This window comes from Camelus ferus, chromosome 2 (assembly GCF_009834535.1).
Source record: "Camelus ferus isolate YT-003-E chromosome 2, BCGSAC_Cfer_1.0, whole genome shotgun sequence".
Taxonomy (NCBI): domain Eukaryota; kingdom Metazoa; phylum Chordata; class Mammalia; order Artiodactyla; family Camelidae; genus Camelus; species Camelus ferus.
In genome coordinates, this window is record NC_045697.1 from 90640367 (window position 1) to 90657206 (window position 16840).

Sequence of the window (16840 nt, forward strand, 5' to 3'; positions counted from 1 at the left end):
AAAAAATAACAGTTCACCATTCAGAGACCTTTACTGAAAGAATTACTGAAATAAAACTGAACCCAGAAGGAAGAAGGGAGGCAAGAAGCAATGAAACAAGTTGGTAAACATATTGGTACACCTAAGTAAAAACTGTCTCTAAAAGTTTTGGTGGGAGAAGTAACTTGGTGAATTTGGGAATAGTTTAACCTCTTTCTCATTTTTTTTTGGAAGCCTACACACACTGTGATCTTTCTCCTTGAATTTTTTCAGGGGCCGGCCCTAATGTGGAACTGGGTGTATTACTGTAACTAGGTAGGTAAGTCTGATAATTCTGGTGTGCAATAATTACAAGCCCATGAACACATTTATCTAATACCAGTATAATCAGTAAAGCTTTTTTTAATCTCCATTGCCTACTCTTCTATCCCAAATGTTTGAAAATTTAGGTAGAAGATTCAGCTAAAATGGTAACTAGAAGGAAATTTATGGCTGCAAATAGATGTATTAGAAAATAAGAAAGACTGAAAATTATTGAGCTAGGTGTTAAACTCAGTAGATTAGAGAAAGAACAAAGTAAACGTAAAAGTATAAAAGGAAATAATAGAGCAGATGAACTAGAAAACAAAGACATAATAAGGCAAGAAAGCCAAAAGCAGTTTAAGAAGCCACTAGTGATAGGATCCAAGAAGAGATTCAAATAATATTAAGAATGAGAAAGTTAAATAATCACAAGCTAAGTCCAGTGTATCTAAAAACCATCATGGATGGCATATCAGGTTTATCCCAGGAATACAGGGATATTAGAAAAATCTTATCAATTTATTCACCACATTAACAGATTTAGGGAGAAAAAAAGATCATTTCAATAGATGAATAGCATTTGTTACATTTCAGTATCCACTTAGAAAAACTTCGCAAGAAAAAAGGATAATTTTCGCTTTTTTTTACATCATAAACACAAAAGTATTTACTGTTAAGCATTCGACAAGGATGATCACCACTACAGCTTATATTCAACTTATATTCAACCTTTTACTGGAGATTAGGCAGCATAATTAAGAAAAAATAATTAGGATTAAAAATGGAGGAAAAAATTAGTTATTTCCCAGGCCATATGGTTCTATACACAGAAGATCCAAGAAACTACAAATACTAGAATTTATGAGAATACAGCAGGGTTGCTAGATACATTGATCAATATACAAAAACCAACATAGTTCATATATTCTAGCAAGTGGCAGACCTACCATGTATTGGCTTTTTTGGTGCTAGGCACTGTGGCTTTGCTTACATTATTTAATAATAAAAACAACCCAGTAGGTATGTTTGTTTTCTTCAACAGATTTTGAACCTGGCACTTGGATAATTAAGTGAATTGCCAAAGGTCCTATTGCTAGTAAATTACTGGAGCCTGGGACTACAACCCAAACCTGTGTGACCGCAAGCCTGTCACGCTTTTAGCCAGTAGGTACTCTCACTTCCTCCCAGTAATTGTAAAGAATGGGGTGATAATCCCTTGCTCCTGACCCCAACTGTTTCTTTTTACTGATATTTTAAGTGTTTTTTAATAGGAAACTTACTCTCACACACTCAAGTTGTACAGACAGTATGGGGAAATAAATGATTCTAGGAGAACTCCAGGATATTTTGGAATAAATCTAGAAGGTGGTGGACCTAAAAGGATGATGGCTGAAGAGGGAACTGAGGAGACAGGGTCGAAGCGGCAAGCCTCCCTGTAGCACCAGTCCCGGGTTTCTGTTGGGAGCTGCGCTACCCAACCCCTGCGGGGGCTCGTGCACTGCCTGCTGGGAGGCACTGCGACCACTCCTGCCAGGCGGAGAGGAGAGAGGATGGCGTCGAGTGGAGTTACCGCTTTTCCCGTGTGCTTGTGAGATGGAAGAGAGATGCGAAGCTTTAATGTAGAAAGACCAGGGCCAAAACATTACTGTACAGTACAATTTACTAAGTACTGCCCTTGAAGATGGATTTCATGTACCTCGTAGCAACAGCAGCAGGAGCTATAGCCACCCTTGCTGCTGCTGCTGTTGCAGCATTGATAGTGGTAAAAAGTCTAAGCTCTTATAAGAAGTGGACAAATAAGGATAGTGAGCGTACTAAAAAACCTCGTAAAAAAGTCTCTTTCATGATAACAAATAGGAAACAGGAAACGCACAAGAAACTGGGCGAGAAGAAACAGAAAACCCACGAAGAAGTGAACAACAGGGTACGAGAAACTCACAAAGTAGTGAACGACAGGGAAGAGGAAACCCACGAAAAAGTGAACAAGAAACAGAAAATCTACGAAGAAGTCAACGACAAGGAACAGGAAACCCACGAAGAAGTGAACGAAAGGGAACAGGAAACCCACGAAGAAGAGAACGAGAAGGAACAGGATAGCCAAACTTCGTAAGTGTAAACTAAAACTCGTTTAAATTTCAGACAGACGACAGATGCTGATCAAATGAAGAAAGCAGACAGCTGGACCAGCGGAGGCTCCTTGTCTGCGGACCAAAGGGTAGAGGCTGGAGGCAATGCACAGGCTTGCCGGGTGTCACAGGGACACACAGACGTAAGGTTACTTTCCTATAAAACGTTTGCAGAGGTAAGGGTTGGTGGAGGAGGCTGCACCTTTTAGAATGGTGTGAACGAAGTTACATGAAGGTAAAGTCAGTGTGTGGTTTCATGACGTTGTTTTGCTGTTTCAAGTCCCGGTAAGGAAAAGGGAAAACCCTAAAATGTGTTCACTGATCTTTCACGCCTGATACTGTGGCTTGTTACGAGAAAAGGGCTCTCCCCACCCCCCAATCGGCGGCGCCCCCTGGGGCAAGGCGAGGCCGCCGCCCGCCGCACAATGGGCGCCACCTCACACAGCTGGGCGCGGCGGGCGGGCGGCAGGGCCGCGCGGCCGAACTGCGAGCGCGCCGGCCGGTGGCACATGGGCCCCTCGGGGCGGCGAGGCCAGCGGGTGGGTGTTGGGGCTGCGGGCGGGCACCTCGAAGGGCAAGAGCGAGGCGGCCGCTCCGGGCCAACGCCCGCCAGCCTGCGCGGCCAACTCCGGCAGCCTGGGCAGTGTCCTGCCGCTGTAGAAGGCCTGCCCCTCGGTTGCCAAAACAACCCTAAGGGCTCCTTCCAAACACGTGGGCAAACCGCGGGGCCGGGCGGCTGCTCTCCCCTAGCCCCGCCGCACTGCGCCCAGGTGCCGCGCGGGGGCGAGCGAGCCAGCTCCGCTTCCCCTCCTTCTCTCCTCCCTGATCCTCCCCGCTCCCCCTCTTCTCCCTCCCACTCCCGCTGGCTTAGCTGCCTCCACTTTCCAGATCTTTCTCGAACCCGCAGCTGCTCGGACAGCCGTTGCCCGAGTGCTGACGGAAGCAGCCGAAGTCGAGGCCGGGAGCAGCGTCGGCCTCGGAGCAGCATCTCGCGCGCCTCCCCGGCGGCCGAGCGCGCAGGCGCAGACCCCTGTAACTGCCGGTTGGAGGCGGCCGAACCGCAGTAGAGAGAGACCTGGGCGGCAGGGCTGCGGCGCTGGCGGCCTCCACCTCCGAGGTTCCCTGTCGCGCTGTCCTATATTTAATGCGTAGCGACTTCGGGTCATCTCTCCTTTGCGTCTCGTAGGAGTCGCAGTTCCAGGAGCAACAGTCCAGAAGAGGACGCGGTCCCCGCACAGCAGGCTTCAGTACCGTCACCCAGACCATCAGGCGGGATGTCTGTGGTTGGCATTGACCTCGGCTTTCTCAACTGCTACATCGCTGTAGCGAGGAGTGGCGGCATCGAAACCATCGCCAATGAGTACAGCGACAGGTGTACCCCGTAAGTGCCTTGTCTGGTCATAACCCTAAGAAGCGTTTTCTCCCGACCCTTAACGTTTGTCCCGCCTGCTGGTTTCTTGTGATGCTCGGAACTCTTGAGATGACAGGTGCAGTCCATCAATTGCAATCTCTAGAGACCGCGGGGTTGGAGGGCCCAGGTCGGAGGCGGACTTATTCGCGCTGCAAAGCTGCTTTTCCTTCAAGGACAGAGGTCTTAACTCTTAGTTTGCGCATCTCTCCTTTCTGTACCCGCGCACCCCGTCCTCCTGCCCACCACCACGGCCCTGTCCCCCCGGGCCTGCTTTAGTTTTAGGGAAAGGGGTTGGTGTGGGACCGCCTCGAATTCCTGAAAATTGGAGAAACATCCCTGGTTACCCCTAGTGGGGCTTGTGTGGGATTATTGGTCGCGAGAGGGCATCCCCGCTAGCTGAGTAAAAAATTCTTTATTCATCCCTCCTTTCCCCATCTGTCTGCGTGACGGCTTTCTCTTAGAGAATTAAGAAATGGAAGCTTAGACTACATACATCAGAAGATGAGTTGCAAGTTAATCTGCCTCAGAAAGCTTTTTTTTTTTAAGAAGGGGTTGAGGTATGCAGGGTTTTACCCCCGTGTCCTTGAGAATTCGAGGTAGTTTGACCGATTTATAGGGGTGTAGGTTAATGTTGCGTTAATAGGGCGAGCATCAGGAAAGGGAGTCTTTGACCTCACTTATTGGTCATGTATATCCGTTAAAGGAAAGTAATGGAGCCAGAACCTACCAAAAGCGTATTTCTACAGAATGAATCGTTGGAGAGTCAGAGGAGACTGTCCTGTATAAACATGATTGTGGAGTGAATCTATTATGAACACTTGATGAAAGACTTAGAAGGAGTGGCATTATGTCATGGAAACATGTTTCCACATGTTCCATTGTTTCTCTAGTCCGGGAAGTTTGTTAGCAAAGAATATAATTAAGACAGGGATATGAAAAACTAGCTTATTGTCGGCTCCTGTTACCGGTAATTTTATGAGGAAACCAACTGTTAGTGTCTTACTTTCTATGGAAATGTTACTAAACATGTTAATTTTATCCTTCTAAATGGTCCAAAAGATAATACTTTAAATGTAGGACTAGTCTTGTCCAAGATCAGTGTTAAGCTAAGCCTTTAAATGAAATATTACTGTTAAGGAGCGTTGAAGAGTAGCTTATTTGAAGCAGTCTGTGCTTTGGTTTCTTTCAGAGAATATTCTGGGTTTTATATCACCTTTTTCTAGATGTATGTATTATATTCTACTGAAATTTTGGCTGTTTATATTTCAAATATGAACTGTTTATACTACTGTTGGAAATCTTGTTTCTTTTTACATCTTTTTCTGGCTTTTATGCACAGTGTGAAGGTGAAGCAGTAATTGTGAACTGTTTACGACTTCATCTCTACAAAATTTTGTTTTAAGCCACAGCAGATATGGGCTTCTGCCAGAAAAGGAGTAGGAAATTCCACTCTCCTCTTTCAGCAGAGTAAAGGTTAATGGGGCCAGTCTTTGGCTTCAGGGACTTAGCCTATGGAGAAAAAGTGAGAGGTAGGATGGACATTCCCCTAATCATTGAAGCTTTATCCTAAAAGATCAGAAACCAGAATTTAAAACAGATACTGCATTTCCAGGCTCAGAAATCTTAGTAGTGGGTCGATGACTCTTTCAAGAGCCTGTCCAGACTTAAAAGCAGAGTTCTTTAAAAATTAGGCTGCTCATTTGAGTCTTCTAGAAATCTCTTTGTTAATATTCTTAAGCACATTGGCAAATTCTATGTGGCTGAGATTTAATGATTTTTCTGATTTGTGTGTAAGAGAGTCACTACTAACATCTAGATTTAAAGAGCCAAATCCAAAGTAGAAAGTTCTGAAGGTGGAAGGATGTGATTCCTAGCTTGCATCAGCAACTCAGCCCTCCTTTCTGTGTCTGTGTAGTGTCATTTGCCTCTTTTATTGTTACTGAGCTAATACTTCACTATAGTCCAGTGTTCTTACACTGTGGGACTTAAATTATTGTGTGAAAATGTAACCCCTCCTGATCCCTGGATGTTTAATCATTAGATGCCTGTCTTGCAAAAGCCATTATGACTATTATAGGCCTTGTAAGTTTTCTAATATGCTACAGTATTTAATAATAAATATAAACTAGTATTTCAGAACTTTTTTCTGTATCCCAGTTGCTGACATCAAGGTAATAAGACACAGGTATTTCTAAAATGTAAATACATTGTAAAAAAATCCTATTAAAAAAGGGAGGAAATATTTGATTTAGTTGGTGTCAGCATCCAAACTCTTTCACATTTGTTTCATTCTTTAACATACTTGATTATGTATACATGGAAGAATCCCATGTATAAACCAAGAAAGCCAGTTTAATGACAAAGATAATTGCTTAAGTTTTGGTCTGCAATTAAGGGACTAAGGGCAAATAATTAAACCTGTTCTTCAGATTCACTTTCTGTAAATGCTTGTACTAACCTCTCTTATCTCAGGCGTAAGATGAAGAGGGAGAAAAAATTAACATGCATAAATTGAAGAAAGTTATTTTTCTGAATATATTCTTAACTAAAATTATTACACAAATAGTACATGTTCATTGTAGAAGTACAGGCATGTTAAAAGATGAAAATAAAAATTGTAATTTTTCCACCCAGAAATAAAACTTCCAGGTGGTTTTCTTTGTGTGTATTTCAAGAGTAGATTATATGTTATATTTTGTTTGATATCCTCTTTCTATATAAAATACATTTCTATACCATTAGTTTTTATGTTTGTATAATCATTTCTGTCATTTAATTCATCCCTTACTGGCTACTCAGGTTGTTTATATTTTCTTTTTATAAGCAGTGCTGCAATAACTATCTTTGTAACTAAAGTTTTGACCCTTAATTCCTTCAAATAAGTTCCTAGAAGTAGAACTACTGAGTGTGCATATTTTTAAGGCCTTAGATATGTTTGTATTGTTGAAGTATAGGTACAGGGATGGGAATTTCCATCCCAGACTTAATTATATCAGAGCAATTAGTTTCACACGTGGGAAAAGAAAACTGCAGCCAGGAATCCTCATTCAGTATCAGATTAAAGCATGTGGTCAACTAAAACATGCTGCCTGAATTGATAATGGTGATTTCTGTGTGCCATGCATTGTGCTTGCACTGTCATACATGTCACACCAATTCTATGAGTTTGGAAATACTAGCTATCTTTTTCTGTAGGAAGCCTTAAGCAAAGTTAGTATCTTGGCCAAGAACTAGTAAGCAATGAAATGGATTCAGTTTCATGTTTCTTTGACCCCAGAACCCTAATGTCCTTACATTATCTTCTGGCATATGGACAGTATATACATACTGGGTTAGTGAGGAATGTAATGATCAAACTTATTTTACAATAAGAAAAATAGGTTTTTTTAATGAAACTATTTCAAGATGTTTTTGTTAGGTGTATGTATTTGTTATATCAAAAAAATTCTGTAGGATTGGGGGGAGGGTATAGCTCAAGTGGTAGAACGCATGCTTAACATGCACAAATACCTCCTCCAAATATAAAAAATAAATAAATAAACCTAATTACCTCTCCCTCATAAAACAAAGGAAAAATAGCAAAACAGAATTCTGTAGGATCATATATAACATTCAGTTCTCCGATTTTTGTCTTCATTACTTTTTCCCTGTTTCTTTACCAGTGTATTTATAATCTGAAAATATGGCAAAATATTATTTATACACTACATCTCAGATATGTGAGACGTCCTCTTCAGTGCACAAAAGTAGAAATCACTTACTTATTGAGGATTGAAAATAAATATTTTTGCACAAAGGAAATGCCAAACCCCAGACATTAACAGTGCTAGTTGGGTAGGAGGAATTCTTAAGGTGATAGCAGTTTGGGGCAGGAGAAGAGTTTTACATTTTTAATTAAATATTCTTTGTACTATATGAATTGGTTTTGTTTGTATGTTTTACTATGAGTTTATGTTAACTTTGATTTAAAATATTTTAAATGCTGAAGAACTACATAAAGTAAATCTCCCCTTGTCTCTTCCCAACCATCTCCTAAACTTTAGTGTGTATATTTCTATATGTATGTGAGTACATATATATGTATATAACTGGGATGTTTTTCTTTCTTTTTTTTTTTAACAAAAGTAGAATTACATTATACATATTTTGCAATTGCTTTTTTCAAAATATATTGTGGTCATCTCACACTTGCTCATTTGGCTCTAATTTACTTTATTCTTTTTAATGGCTGTACAGTATTCTGTTGATAGGTACACTACTATTGGTGTACATTTCAAAGTATTTTGCTGTTGACAAAAGATTCAATGAAGTCCCTCCCCCCCTTTTTAAATGAAATTGTGCCTAAATGTGTGGAAGGGCAGATGTCTCACAATTTAGCATGACCAAAGCTAGGACTATAAAATCTTCTAGTATGAATATTATCCACAAAATAAAGTGACTCTCCAGTCATTGCCATGAATTTGTGGGTGAAAAAGTCTGAAAAGTTTCTAGCAGGCAAGGAATGATAGGTACAAATTACATAATCAGTGTTATGAGTTTAAGATGTTTAACATGCCATTGGTAGTCTTTTTAGTATGTGGTCATTATAATACAAATTAATGAGCATGGCTGTGTTCTGATAAAACTTTATTTACAAGAATAGATGGCAAGGGGTAATTTGCAAATCTCTATTCTAGGCAGTCATAATCAAAATACTCAAAATTATTGTGCATTGCTATTTGTCTTTGAACTGGTGAATTTTAAGTAGGATAACCAATGTATCTATATTAATGTCTGATTTCTGTTAATGGTTTCAAGTTATGAACTTATATAATTTGTGATTTATTACTAAAAGCATTTGGAAACTCAAAGGAATTATTATTTTTACATGCTAAAATGTTTTTATTGTCCATATTGAAAGATTGGAAAGTTTGTATTACTAAATCATATATGCTTGAAAGTCTTACCTTTCTACGTAGCAAGCTAGAAAGGAAATGGCAACAATAAGTCCTTTTGAGAACATTCCTCCCCCACCTCTTCTAGGGCAGTTTTTTTTCTGGATAGTTAAGTTCGAGAAATAATAACCAGATGTTTTCTTTACTGTAGAAAGTCTCAGATCCCTTAATTTTCTTTACAGGCATTGAAACATTTCTAAGAAAAGAATGTTACCCCCAATTTATTTGAACCTCTAAGGGATTATTTTGTACAGAACACTATTTTGGATGTGATGCCCTAGGCCAGTGGTTCTCAACACGAGATTTTGTTCCCTAGGACACATCTGACTATCCGAAGATATTTTTGGTTAACACACAGTGGGAGGGAGAAGGGAGGAGGGCTACTGGCATCTAGAAGGTAGAGTCCAGGGATGCTTCTAAAATCCTGTGGTGTACAGAATAGCCCAAATCTCCCAACAAAAATTTGGCCTAAAATGTCAGTAGTACAAAGGTTGATAAATCCTGCTCTATAGCCATCTTGGCAACCATAGTTGAAAGTAGTTGCTCAGCAGTTGACAGTTCGATTCAGAGCCAAATTGGCCCTGTCTGGAGCTGACCTCTTGATGTAAACCATTTGACTGTCTCTCATATCAATTCAGCTATTGTCTTCCTTAGCATCTACTGAATGATAGCAGAAGAGGCTATAAATAGTCATTGTGATCTTATGGAACTGGCAAAGGAAAGCAGAAATTTTTTAAATAGGGCTATTTTAAAGTGGGAAGATCAAGAGGTTTTGAATCCTTAGTGGAGATTTATAAAGAAGCAAACAAATTTAGAGTGGTGACCTCTTAGGTGAGAAGTCTCATAGTGCTGTCAGTATGTTATTTTCTCCAACCTCACCATGCTTGGCCTTATAAAAACAGGTTTTATAAGAGAGAAAATAAATCTAAAATTTTAGGGGAAAATAACAAATAACAGCTTTCTTGAAGTAACATTCTGTCATTTGATTTTTATGCCCTTTACTAAAAGCGGTACAGAACATTTAGAAGTTTTGCTTGTTTGTTTAGAATTTTGTGTCATTCTCTGAAAATCTAGGACTACTACTATGGTGGCAACATCAGACTGGATGTTATAGATTTAAGCTGCATTGTAAAAATTTTTTTCCTTTTAGGTACAAAATGCAATTTCTAAATAGTAGTTGAAATAACCTGTTAAAAAGTGTAATATAATTGGATAATGTGATAGATATTTGGATAAACTGTTGAATATCCTTTTTATAAAAACTTTCATATCAACTTAATGTGTGGTATAATATATCTGTTTCCCTTGGTATTACTGAAAGTGAGGTAGAAGTTTTGAGAGAGGATAGGTGTTTAACTTATTTTGATTTTCCTGAGAATCCTTGGCAGATAATTTATTTAATGGCTGTGTCCTAGAATCTTTTTGAAAAAAAGCTGAAGAAAGGATTTTGAAGACCTTCAGTACGTGAGGAGAGTTTTCTGTGTGTTGAAACTGGGTATTTCCAAGCTGTAACATTAAGTTTTTTACACTTTAAAAGTTGTCTGCTTTTAATTTCAGAGAATATCTGATAATGGTAACTGTTTATCTTTCTTTGTGAAGTGATATAGGTGGAAGCATATTTCAATATTTATATGATTTAAATGATAGTTGAATTGGTCTTATTTGGACTTAAATGTTCTAACAAGTTACCCTTGAGAATCAACCTTGGAGTAAAATTTTCTGTGCCTTGAAGTGATGGTAGCCTCATACTGAAAACTTAAAAGTATTCAGAGAGGAATCTGAATAATGGAGTCGAGACCAAGACGGATTATAAACTAGGCTAAGAGATGGCAAATCAACATTTTCTGTGAGTTCTAGGATTGTACTCACATAGATTGCCATAATAGATATGCAGATATCCACTCTGGCAGAGACCATGTTGAATTCAAGGAGTTATTTGCAAGAGATGTTAAGATATCATCTGAACCACTGATTCTTACTGTATCCTTATTTTCCTGTTTTCACCAGATCACAATGAAAGAAAAGTAACTTCCATTTCCTCTTACATCTGTTCATCACATTTGACGTTTTAATTCTAAATATGTATCTGCTTGGATGTCTCAAAGGTAGCTTCATCTCAGCATATCCAAAATAGAACTTTTGCTGGTCTAGCCCCAAATGGGTCTCTCTCGCAGTGTTTCTGTCTCATTGCATGGTACCACTGTATACTCTCTTATGGAAACTAGAAACCTAGACATTATTCATGCTGCTTTCTATTATCTATTCCAGTACTATTCAATAAAAATAGATATAATGTATGTGAGTGACATACATAATATTAAATGTTCTAGTAGTTACATAAAAAGATAAAAACAGGCAAAATTAATTTTAATATACTTGATTCAGTGCAGTATATTCAAAAACTTATTTCAACATATAATCAGTATTTTAAAATTAATAAGATATTTTAACATTACTTTTTAAATTTTAAATCTTCAAAATCCAGAGTGTATTTCACACTTAAAGTAAGTACATCTTAATTCAGACTAGCCTCATTTCACGTGCTTTATACACATGAAACACACGTGTCTAGTGGCTGCCATATTGCACAGTGAAGATCCAGTTCATCACCAAGCCGTTTGAGTTTAGCTTCTAAATATCTCTTAATTGCTTTTCCTTCTTTCTCAGCTGCCACTATCCTGGTAGAGATTATTGATAATTTCTAGCTCTCCTCCCATTACTCTAGTTAAAATGATCTCCACAGACACTCCCCTCTTGAATCTATCATTTACTCTTCCTTCAAGTGTCATCACTTTCTCAGGTAAGCCATTCCTGATCCCCCTCTTTTGGGTCAGTTCCTGCTGTTACCTTCTTTCATTGCACCATGTGTACCCTTTGTTGTACCACATTGTTTACCTTCTTTTGTGAGTCTTCAGCAGTGTAAGTTCCAGGAGAGCCCAAACTATGTATTTTTCCCTTGCTATTAATAATTCTAGTACCCAACAGAGTGCCAGACATCTAGTAGTTACTCAGCAGTCATCTGTTAAATCGACTAAATGAACTTACCTGCCTGCCTTCCCTGAAAAATCCAGTGTCCCCAGTGTAAGTGTCTTGTCAAGCCCTTGAAAAGCACTGTTCTGGGATCTTTCCTTTTCAGTTTGTATTATGTATAAGCATGAAGTGTTCTTTCCATTGTTCAAAAACCTTTAATGGACTCTCATAACCTACTTAAATATATTTCAAATTTATAATACGTCATTTTTGTGTAATCTGGCCCTAATACTATCTACAAAAATGTCCTATAAAACTAGCCAAGTTGTGTTCTTCCTTGTTTCCAAATTAGTGTACCCTTAGGAGCCATCTTCCCATTCATTCAGTAATTCATTCTTTGGCTGTGTACCAGATAATGATCTAGACCAGTGCTATCCAGTAGAACTTTCTATTCTACTATGTATGTTTTATGTATTTTCTGTTTTCTGTATATCCACTAGCCATATGTAGCTGTTAAAGTACTTGAGAGTTGGTTGTTGAGCCCTTGAAATGTAACTAATGCTGAGGAACTGAATTTTTAATTTTAGTCAGTTTAAATTTTATTAGCCACATGGAGTTCACACTCTAGTGTGGAGATATAATCAGTAAAACAATAAATTGTATAAGATGGTGATACATTATGGAGAAAAATACAATTGCGTAAACAAATGTATGTGTTGGGGAGGAGCAAGAATGTTATTTATATAAAACAGTCAGAAAAGGTGTCTGATAAGCTGACATTTGAGCCAGAAACACGAGAGAGCTCAACCCACATGTTCTAGAAAGAGAGAACAGCGTGTACAAAGGCCCTGAGGTAGAAGTGTGCTTGCCCTGTTCTAGACATGACAGAGACCTGTGTGCCTAGATTGAAGTTGTAGGTTAGAGCAGCTAAGAAACAAACCATGAAGGGCTGTATTGACTGTTGGGAAGACTTAAGCTTTTATTTTGTAAGACAGGACAGACACCATTGGCGGGTTTTTAGCAGAAGAGTTTCAGGATCTTAGTCTTTAAGAGAATCACTTGGGCTGTCATATTGAGAATATGCCAGGAATGTCCTTTTCCACAAAACAGATACATATTAAGATGCATTCTCTTCTTTAAAGTCTTAATTCAGAAATTACATCTAATTCTACTTGATTTTTCTAAATCTTACTGTCTAGAAGTGATTATTCGTTTTCTGCTAGCATCGTTCATAATTTTATTTTGTATGTTGATTTTTTTTAATAGACAATTCTTCAAGGACAGTGATTGTAACTGGTATATATAATGCCTGTAGATATTTGGTGATTAAATGAATTATTACCTGTAATTATGATTGAAGCCATGGACAAACATTTTCTTGAATCAGCATAAAATGGTATTTTGATAAAAGTGTTACTCTTTGCTTGCTTTTATAAGCAGAATAAGATTTAAATACAGTAATTAAAACAGCAGTCATACTGTTCAAAGCATTTACCTATATTTACTCATTTAATCCTCACATGGCCCTATGAGTAGGTATTATTATCATTGCTCTCTTCCAGATGGGAAACTGAGGCAAATAACAGATAGGTAATTTCCATAGGTTACTTAGCTGTTACGTGAGAGCCAGGATTTAGATCCAGGCAGTCTGGCCTTACTGAATACAGATAACTGTTTTAGAAAGTCATAGACCAGTAGAATTTGGAAAACAATTTTGGGACCAACGTAGTGTTGCTAACTATTAGCACATTTTTTAAAATTCTAACATGTATTCTGATCATTATTCCATTACTTAGAAGAGCTTGAAAATTATGTAAAACTCTGATTTCAGTAACCTATTTTTTAAAATAATACTCTATTAATCCTTCAAATTCATTTTTGTATTAAGAGAAGCAGAATAATAACACATTAATATAAAAATACCTTGGGAACAAACTTGTTTTTTCCTTTTTAGGGCCTGTATATCTTTGGGATCGAGAACGCGAGCCATTGGAAATGCAGCTAAGAGCCAGGTAAACTGTTACTGTGGATGTTTTGACTTATAGGAAGAATTAATACTGGTAACTAAGCTCCCATTTTATATATTTAAGAGTGAAAAAAGAGAAGGAGGAAGATGACATATCTAACATCTTTGTATTTTATTAGATGTATTTTGCTTTGGGTTGTAAAATATTTCTTGAATTTTATTTTTTAAAAAATTTTTAGTTGTGAAGCTTAGTTGTAAGGTTTTGGTTGTGAAGTTGTACTACCAAATGGCATCAGTTTTTCCTTGTATGGCCACTTCCTATGAGGGATATCCTATGTAGGATATATGCCCTACCACAAGTGAGCAATGTCTTTGTAAAAGAAGGTGGGGAAAATGGAGAAACTGATTTCCAGAGTAATCCCATGTGGCTACTACTTTACATGGAATCTGTTTAAGTATTCATATTTCTAGGCTTCTGAAATTCTTTTGAGTAAAACATTCATATTTAAAAATGTTCCATGGTATAGATTCATTTTCCTTGGATTTTGTTTATTGTCATAAATCAAAAGCCCTCAAGACTTATTTCTTTCTTTTTAATATATACCTGGGTCTTCTTTTCTTTATTAGAAAATAACTGTTTAATGGGCCTTTTTCCTCATGACTTTGTAGGAGTAATTTACTCATTAATCCAGGAATTTTTGCTTAAGATTTTTATCAAGATTGCCTCAAAGTTGGCCTATGTATGAATATGGTCCCCCCCCCCTTTTCCATTTTCATATTGCACATAAACAAATGTTGTTTGTGCCAAAAAGACCCCTTCACTAAAGTTTACATCTCATATTTTGGCTGATCTTCTAAGTGTATTGTAGACCTTCTAAGTTAGCAAACTAAGTTATTTTTCCTAAAGAGCTAGAGAGATCAACATGGTAATTCAGTATCCCTGTAGTTTTCATCTTATAATTGAAGATCAAAATCTGTTTGGCTTTAAAGGTTGCTAAGAGGACAATAACTGGATCCCAGTAATATTCTATAGTTTGAACTACATGTTCTAGGTAAAGAAAGAATTACTCTGCCAAAATACAAGCTATTTATAAATTAAAATACTTTAACTTAGCACCATGCTATATGGAAAGAGTTTTAATTTTCTTGCCTAGGAGCAATACTCAGCAATGGAAGCGACGTAGTACATGAGAAATTTCACGGAGAATAAGATAGTAAGAGTAAAAGAAAAACATGGTGATAAAAAAATATAGTTTAAATAAAAACACAAATGAAAATTCAAAGAAAGAAATCAAAGATACTAATTTATTAGCACAAAAGTGTTGAGGAAAACCAAAGAGGTGAGTTGTAGATAGGTTTTCATTATATTATTTGAAAAGTTTTCAGTTTTGTTCTTTTTCGAAGACATCAATTTTGAATCTAACATTCCTAGGTTAGGTGGAGAGTTTGAGGGGCAATAATTTTACCATCAGTTTGAAACCAGAAAAATGATTGTGTGTGATTCTGAACTTCATTGTGTAGGATAAGTAGACTTGGTCGTTCTCAAGTATTACCACAGTGTTGATTTTGCATTCATTAAGTAATTGATAAATAAAAGTGTTTACTGCCAACAGATAGTCACAAATGTAAGAAATACGATTCATGGTTTCAAAAAGCTTCATGGGCGATCATTTGATGATCCTATTGTGCAAACTGAAAGGATCAGGCTTCCCTATGAGCTTCAGAAGATGCCTAATGGAAGTGCAGGAGTTAAGGTAAGCTTATAGTACCAGAAAGGACATATATATTCAAACTAAAGAAACCAAATACGATAATATTGCCTATTTGTAATTTAACTCTTTTCCTCTGGATGCAGTACATACATGCCAAAATACAGGCAGTTTTTGTAGTATGCTTTAGTGAATGCCAAAAAAATCTAATTTAGAATAAGATTATCTTATTCTTATTATAAGATTATTACCTTTTTTAACTCTAAATACTTTTATTGTCTGGAAAAAAGGATTATTATTTGGAGAACTTTTAGAGGTGAACCATTTTTGAGGGATAAAGGCAGAGGCATGTGATTTAGAGAAATAGACCCAAAAAGTATGTTAATTGCTCTAATGAGTTTTCTCTGATTTAGAATCTTATATTAAGAAGTATTAAAGCAAACTCTTTTTCCAAGTAAGAGGTGGATTCTGGTTTTTTATTTCTACATCTTCAGGCAGAAAGTTGTAGATTAGTTAACAAAAACTAACAGAATACCCCAAAACACATAAGAGTTACCATATAACCCAGGAGTTCCACTCTTAGGTATATACACAAGAGAACTGAACCGTATGTGCACACAAAAATTTATTCAATAGTGTTCATAGTAGCATTATTCATTGATAGCTAGAAGGTAGAAGCAATGTAAGTGTCCATCAGCTGATGAGTAGATAAACAAAATATGGTATAGCTATCCAGTGGAATATATTATTTGGCCATAAAAAGAAGTGAAGTACTGATAATGTGCTATAACACGGATGAACCTTGAAAACATGCTAACTGGAAAGAAAAAAAAAGCCGGATATAAAAGGCCACATATTGTATGATTCCATTTATATGGATGTCCAGTATTGGGCAAATCAGTAGACACAGAAAGCAAATTTATGGTTGCTAGGAGTTAAGGGTAAGAGGGAAAAGGTCCCTTTACAACTACTATGGCTTTTTAGGGTGATGGAAATGTACTACAATTGATGTTAATCAATGTACAGCTTGACTATACTGAACACCACTGACTTGTACACTTCAGAAGTATAAACTTTATGCTATGTGAATTATATTTCAAAGATAAAAATTTAATAGCTAACTTTAAATTTGATATATGTTTTAAGGCTGTTCACGTATTTCCATGTTTAGAAGAGGGTCTGACTACAGGATGGATGATGAGTTGTAGTAAGGAGACATGAGGCTGTTACAGTCGGTCAAAGAAGACACCATGAGAGGTTAAAGACAAGTTGAAAAATTGTGAATTAATATTTTAGGTGAAATTCTGGATCAAGGGTTGCTGACTCGATAGCTGGATAGGTTATGATAGCAATAAATGAGATAATAATATTCACATATCCTTTAGATCTGATAAGTTCTGGTTAATGACTACATGGTGCAGTTTTATTCTAAACTACTTAAA

The 16840-nt window shown here is 37.3% G+C and overlaps 1 protein-coding gene across 1 annotated transcript in view; it reads left to right on the forward strand.

Annotated features, from left to right (window-relative positions):
- The first annotated feature begins 3477 nt into the window (after window positions 1-3477).
- HSPA4L (heat shock protein family A (Hsp70) member 4 like) overlaps window positions 3478-16840 on the forward strand; it is a 49180-nt gene continuing 35817 nt past the window's right edge. The window contains exons 1-3 of the mRNA XM_032463211.1: window positions 3478-3789; window positions 13678-13735; window positions 15303-15443. Of these exons, the coding sequence (XP_032319102.1) occupies window positions 3683-3789; window positions 13678-13735; window positions 15303-15443 (306 nt within the window). The 5' untranslated portion in view covers window positions 3478-3682. The remainder of the gene's footprint in view (window positions 3790-13677; window positions 13736-15302; window positions 15444-16840) is intronic.